A 9,639-nucleotide genomic window follows, 5' to 3' on the forward strand; every position below is an offset into this window, starting at 1 on the left:
TACTTCCCCTTAAAAGGAAGGAACTTCGGTAACACATCCTCGTCTCCACCGGCTCTACTCTTGGTTATCTTGTCACTTTACTTTTGCAAGCTTACTTTAGTTATATCCATTGCTTGCTTGTGTGCTTATTGTCTTTGCATCATATAGGTTGTCCACGTAGTTGCACATCTAGACAACCTATTTCATTGCAAGTTTTAATTTGTTAAAGAAAAGTTTAAAAATTGTTAGTTGCCTATTCACCCCCCCCTCTAGTCAACCATATCGATCCTTTCAATTGGTATCAGAGCCTCGTCTCTTTATTAAGGACTTTGCCGTTCGAAGAGTATGGTTGACACCAACGACGGTGCGGAGGAGCACTCCGGTGTGAATCCCGTCTCGTCTTCGGCCGAAGGGGCAACCTCGGTCTCTCGTGAGGAATTCAATGTGGCTTTAGACTCAGAGTCCTTCGACATCTGATGAGCGAAGCAGGATGAGTAGGATTCCGTATGCATCGGCAATCGGATCCATCATGTATGCCATGATATGTACAAGGCCTGATGTTGCTTTTGCAATAAGCCTAACAAGTAGATACCAGGCCAACTCAGGTGAGAGTCACTGGGCAGCGGTAAAGACTACTTTGAAGTACCTCAAAAGGACTAAAGAGATGTTCCTAGTTTATGGAGGTGAGGAAGAGCTCGTCGTAAGGGGTTACGCCGATGCTAGTTTCCAAACCGACAGAGATGATTGTCGATCACAGTCTGGATTCGTGTACGTCCTGAATGGAGGAGCAGTGCACTGGATGAGTTCCAAGCAGGATACGGTGGCCGATTCTACCACAGAAGCCGAATACATTGCGGCTTGTGAAGCTGCAAAGGAAGGTGTTTGGATCCGACATTTTCTGGATGATCTTGGTATTTTCCCAGCCTCGGTGAAACCGTTGGACCTTTATTGTGATAATTCTGGTGCCATTGCACAAGCCAAGGAGCCGAGGAATCACCACAAGGTCAGACATATATATCGGAAATATCACCTGATACGAAAGATCATAAAGAATGGTGATGTAGAGTTATGCAAGATTCACACAGATGCAAATGTTGCAGATCCATTGACTAAGCCGCTTCCACAACCCAAGCATGAGGGGCACGTTAGAGCTATGGGCATTCGATGTCTATTTGATTGACTCTAGTGCAAGTGGGGGACTGTTGGAGATATGCCCTAGAGGCAATCATGTATGATGATATTTCCTATGTGTTTATGAATAAAGATAGTCCTTGAACATTATCAATGATGTGTATCAGCAAGTACGTGACTTGTTTATGGGACTATGCATTGTATGATGAGTGCCCTAAAAGGTCCCTAGTCGAAAGGGCTGTGTGGACGCGCAGCCGACTATAGCATATGACACGGTCGATGGCTTGGTCTCACTAGCCATGGAGCATTGGATGCTAACCGGATAATATGGACTTGGAAAGATCTGGTCGGATTCGACGTAGTCGGATCCGAGTCGAGATAAGGTCTGAGTCGGACAGACCCAACTACGAGACGCAGCGACATGTCATCTGTGAGTCTCTAGTACAACATACGTTCTATGTCCTAAGACCTGAGCTGACGCGTGTACTCGAGATGGTGACAGACTTGCTTTGGGACAACCAAACGCTACTCCGTGACTGGGTAGTTACAAAGGTAGGTTTCAGGTATGTCCAGTCCCATACCGCGAGACATGGTCGAGCAAGATGGGATTTGCCCCTCCGATCAGGACAGATATACTCTGGGCCCCTCGTGTGATCCGACCAGGATAAGCATGGCCATGCGACAAGGATTATGAGATAATCCGGGTAGTGGTCGGGATCACTGGAACGAGAAACAGGTTGGGCTAGCACAAGGATGACAGTCTCGCCTTGAGCCCGACAACATATATCGTGAGGCAAAGGGAACAGAAGTGTGATACGTTGTACAGGTTCGCCTAACCAGCTTCATAGTCTGCTTAGTGGTCGGCACGCCTTGCTAGAGGCCGCTACCAACCGTGCAGGTCGGAGGTGATCCGAACTTTGGCTCTTGGTGAGGTCAAGGTGCTGCACGTCCCTACCACATCTCAGTTTGCTGATGTCTTCACCAAGGGATTGCCCTCTACGGTTTATTGTGACTTCCGATCCAGTCTGAACGTCATGCCTAGCACCATTCGGACTGCCGGGGGGTGGTGGTGTTGAACTGCCATGTCATGTCATGTAATCTCTGTGATGTATATCCTGATGAGTTTGTTGTAACCAGTAGGCCTAGTCTATAGGGGCGTTCCTAGTCTAACGCCACCTCCTGGATAGTGCCCTGCATGTAGGGACTTCCTCCGGCATATGTAACCGAGACTGACTAAGGCAATACACAGCGTGTGATTCACTTTCTCTTGTCAGCTCACAAGGAGGTTGTCGGGCTGCCGAAGAAGCTGTGCCTCGCCTCGTCGCCGCCGTCCAAGGACAACAAGGTTGTCAACGGCGTTCTGGTCGGTTTCGACCTCAAGATCGAGTTGTTCGTCCCCAGCAGCAGGAGCGCTGACTCCTTCGGTACGGTGCGTGGCGGCGGGCGTCCTCATCGAGGTTGTTCTTGTCATCAACTTCATCTCCAACCCATCCACAGGTGTACAATATCCTGGAGTGCCCAATCTGCTTCCTGGTCAGTCCCCTAACCCTGAGTTTCGTCACTAATTTTTCTCTTAGAGGCGCCGTCAGCCCCTCCTTGTCATGTGCATATCATATATGCATTAGTACATAATCATTCATTATACACCATCAGGCATTAGGTCAGCGCTGATATTGATGCTTATTATTTTAGCTGCCAGTGACTGCGTTTACTTCATCTTGTTTTACATTGTCGGTCTTGTGCTGTACGAGCAGGAATTGATTCTCACTAGGAACAGAAGCTTCAACAGTTTGTACCTGAGGGAGAGCCGAGTAAAGATGAAACAGGAGCTTTGACGGCATTCCAAGTGCGTGTCTGCATTCCTTAAGAAACTGTTGATGCTGCTCATACTGACATCTGCGGCCAATTGTTTGAGAAGGCGATGCATTTTATAGTTTTATTGTGCCTTTCATTAACACACCACATAATGTCAGGTTCAATTCCGGATATGCATTAGTTCAGCAAAGTTGTTGGCATGTTCTGTGTAAGTGTTCTTCTTACCCTTCTAGGATATTGCAGGTTGTCAAGGAAGCAATTTTGTCCGTTGATGGCACAACGTCACAAGGTCTGAACTTGAAAAAGGAGGCTGCTATGACCATCTTTAGTAAAGCAGTATGCCTCTCCCCTAAAAAATGTGTTACATAGATTGGCGTATGTTCTTCTGTAAGAACCACTATATCTTTTGGTATATTAAACTGGAAATCCAATTTACTTTTTGTATTGCCAAATTCAATGACAGGTATAAAAATTATTCATGAACTACATTCAGAAAGAAAAAGCAGCTGGGAACTGCATTGAACAGGCAAAAGAATTGACGAAGTTAATTCCTCCTGTAAGTGAGCTTCTGCCTAACAATAAAGGAGAGCTTTACCTTTTTCCTACATATTCGGTTACAGGTGTCCAGCGGATATCACTAGAAGTAAACCATCTAGCAAATGATATGAACCTTTGTTCATGTAGCCTTGGCGCATCTTGTAGAGTGTGCAGCATGATCATACATTTACTTTCACGTCATGTTCGTAGTTCTACCCTGTTTTATTTTAGATCTCTCTATAGTATACATCATAAATAGACTGCAGGTTGTTCTTGCATGTTCATTTGGAACACGTTTTGCATGGATGTTTGTTTGCAAGATTGCATTTCCACACAAACGTGGGTGAGTATTGGCATGCCTTGAGCTCACTGTGCCATGTCAAAATGTTTGCTGAAGGGGTGTTGATGAGGGTTTTTGGATTTTTTTTAAAGATTACACGGAATCTGAAGAATTTCTATCCAACTAAAATCCAAATCCCCCTCTCCTACTGGAACATGCCCTTACCGTAGAATAAAATTTCTATTATCTTCTATATTTTATTGGTTATAGCTTTGAAACATTGATGCTATATAGAAAACACAAAATGAGATGTTCTTCCACACTGCGGTGCAGAGACCCAGTGAGCAAATAGCGGATGCAAAGGCTGTACTAGACATTACAGTCACCTTGGTAAAATATGTGAGCTCCCAGTCAAGTGAAGGAATCACACCTTCTGATTTCATAACAGCGTTGCTAAAGAAATTTGGGCAGCAAGCAACCCTTGATTCTGAGCCTGTCTCATTGCGTTGGGTTGATGTTGGGCTTTCTGCTTCACATGTCTTGAGGGCTGCACCTGGATGCTGCACCATGTAATTAAGCTCCTTTCTCCTTATTAGTTCTCAACATTTTTTTGCAGTGCCTACTCGGTATATGACTTAAACCATGCACATGCACACTCTTAATCCTTGTAGGCTTGGACCCATAGATACAGAAGTAAAGCAGCGGAAGCTTTCGGTTGTTAATAGAAAAAAAAAGTGCCAATCCAACTGAAAATACTTGTCCTAAAGAGGTATTCACATGCTTTCGTCTATCATAATTAATAAAACACTAGAGATAGATACCTACCATCCATTTGTACATTTCTCCCATGATTTATTTTCCTATCTGTTTGCCTTCTGTTGTTGATGGGCGACGTAGTGTGTACAATCTTTTGTTACTGTTGCTTAAATCTTAGTTAATTCTATGCTTGAACTAAGTTTTTTTCATGCACCACTCTTTCAGTTGCGAAATCATGATTCATAAAGTATAGTGCATCTTGGAAAGGTTATGATAGCATGATACTATTGGTTGCAGGGTCGATGATGTAATGTGGATATTTATACCAACCGATAGCCCATGGCCAAATCCTTTTGTTAATTGCAGATATTGCAATTATCTATCTTTTCTTGCAGGGATTACATGATCTACACACCAGAGACTCTAAAATACACGAGCATAATGATGATTATGACAAAGGAAGTACAGTGGCAAGCACCAATCAGTGTGAGGTAAAAACATAAAGCCGAGAAGCAACACCTGTCGATGTTCTTTCTTATAGGATCAGCAGATAAGCTGCAATTAAGGATTGTGAGGATAATTTGCTTGCATCATTGCTACTAAAAGTCCTCTTTGTAATTATCTTTTGGCTTATAATTATGTTTGTCATTTCTAAATGCATGTTGTGACTGCAATGAAGGTCTCTTGTATTAATGTCAGATGTCATTTCTAAACTCAATGTTGTGACTATTTCTGTTGTGCTAAGCTATATCTGGACCCAGCCAACCACCCTAATCTAAGCATTGGATATTGGTAAGTTTGAAAAAGCCCAACATGCATGACCAAGCTTAGGTTAGGAACCCAACTAGCTGTAGACAAGATTAGAGCGCACAATCCCGCCTCAAGAGGTGCGCCTGGGGCGCACCCCAACCACTATAGTAACAGTCAAAGACGGACCAGTCCACACAGTTGGACAGCGAAAGAAGTAGAAAAAGGGAAGCTGACTGGACCAACGACCTGAGCAGCGAATTTTTTCCCTGTTTTTTTTCTTGAGATTAACCTGAACACAGACTCGTGTTTTTTTCAGGCAAAACAGTGACTGGAGCAGCAATAACGTGATTTATGGGCTGGCCCAAACGCACGGACGCCATAGGCACGCATCAAAAATTATTAGCAAATTTGAAAAATGATGATGGATTCAAAAAAGTGTTTGCAGATTGAAAAAATATTCATGAATTTGAAAAAATTGTGAATTCAAAAAATATGGATTAATAAAATATTCAAGAATTTGCAAGTTCGTGGATTCAAAAAATGTTCAGGAACTAAAATAATTTCAATTTTTTAAATGTTCACAATCTGGAATGTTTTTGTGGAATAAAAAGAATTTTGAATTTATAAAAATGTTCATGAATTTGAGAAAATGCTCGTGAATCCAAAAATAAATCATGAATTCCAAATTTGGAAATTGTTTAAGAATTTAATAAGAAATAAATTAAAATAATTATAAATAAGAAATGAGAGGGAGAAACCAAACCAAAATGAACGTAAAGAAATGGAAAAAAAGGCATGTCAGGGAAGGGTTGTGTGTTTATTGTGTATTGGTCGTGGTATCAGTCGTGCTAGCTCTTCTTCCATCCTCATCTCGTGGTAGCTCTCCTTAGGGAAGTTGGTCCATCCTAACTCTTTTAGTTTGTAGTATGAGGGCAGCAACACTTAAGCTTTTGTACTTTGGGGTATCCTAATTTTTATTTATTCAAATATAGGAGTTATATTTTGGGTATCTTGCCATCTTTCTTTCATACTATTCCTGGGACTTACTTTTCTATAATTTTTCGCATTACTAATGCTTCATAGCATTTTGCATCTTTATATATTCACATCGCTCAGTTATTCAATGAAGTGTACATGTTCACTAGAGCTCAGTTATTCAATGGGCACAATGCCTCACCCGCCACAAATAATCTCCTCCCCATGCCCTGTAACAAGGTTATCAGTGGTTGGAGCTTAGTCATGGAGCGCATAGGCTACTCCTCAATGGAACGACGAGTCCATCCAAACTATTTTTATGCCTATTGACGCTAACGCAATTGTGAAAATTCTTGTGTGCACTAGGAATTTGGAGGATTTCTCGGTGTGGCAGCCAGATAGGAAAAGGGCCTATTTTCGCTGAGTTCAGCATACAAACTGATAATCAAAACCAAAACTCAGCGCGAGGATTGGCTAGAGGGTAGAAGTGGCAGGTCTACTGATAGCACGAGATAGGAGAAAGCATGATCTATTTGGAACTTTTTGGTTGCTTCAAAGGTCAAGGTGTTCTTGTGGAGACTAGCTCACCATTCGTTGCCTACCTTTGATGTGCTCCACAAAAGAAACATGTTAACTGTTCATACATGCCCGATGTGTGGTGGCGAAGATTCTTGGAGGCATGCGTTGATAAGTTGCACCATGGCACGTTGCATCTGGGCTTTGTCGGGCGAGGAGGTTGTTGATCATATGGATGACAACAAGGAACCAAATGCCAAGAATGTCAACTTTGATATGCATGAATGTTTGAGTCAAGAGCAATTCTCGCTGATGGTGGTGACACTATGGTCTATTTTGTACGTAAGAAGAAAAGTGGTGTATGAAGTAATCTTCCAGAGCCCAAACCAAACACATCCCTTCATAAACAACTACATGTTGGATCTTAGATCATTGCCGAAGCTGGGTCCAGTTGGTACGGTGGAAGCTACTGGACCTGTCCCAAGAGTTGCTGCAGTGCAACGTTGGCTCCCCCCGCTGGAGGATCATATGAAATTGAACATAGATGGGCAGTCAATCGGCAGGGACAGTGTGGAGCTGTAGCGGCGGTATGTAGAGATCAAAACGTCGGAAGTTGTTTTCGGGGGTATAACAAACCCAACCATACTGGAACATATGTAGCACGAGAAGCCCTGGCATTGGCTGAGGATCTTGATCTAGAAAGACTTCCCATTGCATCAGCTTGTGAAGGGGTGGTGAATGACAGAAAGCAAGGCTCTGGTGGTAGACATGGAGCTATTATCCGGGAGATCATTGATAGAAAGGGTGCTTTTAGTTCATGAAGTTTTATTCATGAACGTTGAGTTTTCAATTTTGAGGCTCATCATCTCGTCAAATTTGGTTGTAATCTAGGTATTGGGCGTCATATTTGGTTGGGCATACCCCATGACCAAAACCTTGTATTGATGAACATTATTGCATATCAAAGTGGGCGAGATTTCTCAAAAGAAAAAAGAGACATGGAGCGCATAGGCTTTTCCTTTTTTTTTTCTTGGAGGGGTCGCATGGGCTTTTTCCTACTTGACACCCGTTAGCTTAAGAAGAAAAATTGAGTCTCCGCTTACAGCCCCCGCAGAAAAAACATACAGCGAAGCAAAATGGGCCGGCCAAATTAGCATTAGCATTTGATGGGCCGGCCAAAAGAGTCTGCGCCTAAACGTACATGGGAACAGACCCAGAAAAATCTTAACGACAATCAGCGTATATATAGTTATCATCAGGACTCTGGAGACCAAGAGCAATACGTTGGAGGTCAGTAGCACGAAACCCTAGCCACCGAGGAGCGAGCCCACGAGAGCGGCGATCAGGCGACCCAACACCACCGACCGCGGCGGCTGAACGCCTTGGATGGCCTCACCCTCACCACCGATCGCCGCCACCACCTGTGGCGGCAGGGAAGCCGGTGGGTGGCCTCACGTTTCTTTGGATCTTTCGGTTTTGAGAACTAGTCTACTTAACTGTTGCTTGATTTGATTGTAACTACAGTGAGCAAGGGAGGCACAACCACAGAGCCGCCGGCGGCCTGCACCACGACGACTCCGATGGATTCTGCCGTCCTCCAGTTCAGGGTAGACTACGAGCAAGTCAAGCACCTTAGCGTCGACGATGTCGTCTCCTCTGAGGTCGTCTCCGTCGGCCAACACCTGTGGAGGATCGACTGTTACCCGCGGGGACCAGAAAAGTACTCCAACGAGGACACTGGAAATTACGTTTCTCTGTACCTTAGGCACATGAGCAGCTCCAGAAGCGTAAATGCAATCTTCGACGCGTTCTTGATGGACGGAAACGACGACCCGTCAGAAGAACGAAAGACGACTGGACTTCACAAGTTCAAAATCAAGGGCGACCCTTCAAAGCATGACGACTGGGGATATCATCGGTTCGTGGCCAGAACGGTCCTCGAGGAAAACTATGTTGTTGACGGGCACATCACGTTTGTATGCACCATCATCGTCATGCGTGATACCCCTGTCACCGTGCCGCCTTCCGACATCGGAAACCAACTCGGCTGCTTGCTGGATCAGCCACATGGGACGGACGTGTCGTTTACCGTTGACGGCGAGACATTCCCGGCGAACCGAGCCATTCTTGCAGCCCGCTCGCCCGTCTTCAAGGCAGAGCTTTTTGGGTCCATGGCCGAAGCTACAATGTCATCCATCACACTGCACGATATCACGCCTTCAACATTCAAACGTATGCTTCGGTTCATATACACGGATGAGTTTCCCACTAGTACGCAGGATAACCCCTCCAATGAGATATTGTTTGATTTACTTGCCGCTGCAGATCGGTACGCGCTAGACCGGCTAAAACTTATGTGTGTCCAAAAGTTATGGGATAATGTGTCGATGGATACAGTTACAGATATTCAAATTTGCGCTGAGATGTACAATTGCCCTGAGTTGAAGGACAAGTGCATTGACTTTATTGTTAAAAAGAAAGGATCCAAGAAGCAGCTGGAGGAGTCTTCATCGGTCTAGCTAGGGCACAAACTTCATGGATTATTATAGTTGGCGAGTTTAGACATTAAAGAGAGCGCTGGAACATAATATACTGGAGTATTTTACATAGGTACGGTGCATATTCACTATTTGTGCTTTGACAATAATTAGGGTTTTCTTGTGTTTAACAAGTACCTTCACAATTATACGATAATCATAGTTTTTTTCTTACAAAAGGTGTATCAACTGGGATTTACTGTGTTTTGTTGTTGCTAAATTTATGTACTAGATATGGTTTCAAGTTTGTTAGAGGATTTCCTACTATCTAACCTATGTACATGAACTAGTGAACAGATTAGTTGTTAATTTGCCCATCGTGCCCTTTAAACTGAAGGGGCACGTTTATTATCTCTATCACTG

General features: G+C 43.9%; 1 protein-coding gene across 1 annotated transcript; it reads left to right on the forward strand.

The window, feature by feature from the left end:
• Window positions 1-8,319: 8,319 nt before the first annotated feature.
• LOC119300198 (BTB/POZ and MATH domain-containing protein 2-like) lies at window positions 8,320-9,287 on the forward strand. The gene has a single exon (XM_037577233.1). It carries the CDS (start codon window positions 8,320-8,322, stop codon window positions 9,256-9,258), a length of 939 nt encoding a protein of 312 aa, XP_037433130.1. The 3' UTR covers window positions 9,259-9,287.
• The last annotated feature ends 352 nt before the right edge of the window (window positions 9,288-9,639 follow it).

Source organism: Triticum dicoccoides, chromosome 1B, assembly GCF_002162155.2.
Source record: "Triticum dicoccoides isolate Atlit2015 ecotype Zavitan chromosome 1B, WEW_v2.0, whole genome shotgun sequence".
Lineage (NCBI taxonomy): Eukaryota > Viridiplantae > Streptophyta > Magnoliopsida > Poales > Poaceae > Triticum > Triticum dicoccoides.

What these genes read in the sequence shown, in the direction of transcription:
- LOC119300198 (XM_037577233.1), top strand. Translation starts at nt 8,320, where the DNA reads ATGGATTCTGCCGTCCTCCAGTTCAGGGTAGACTACGAGCAAGTCAAG.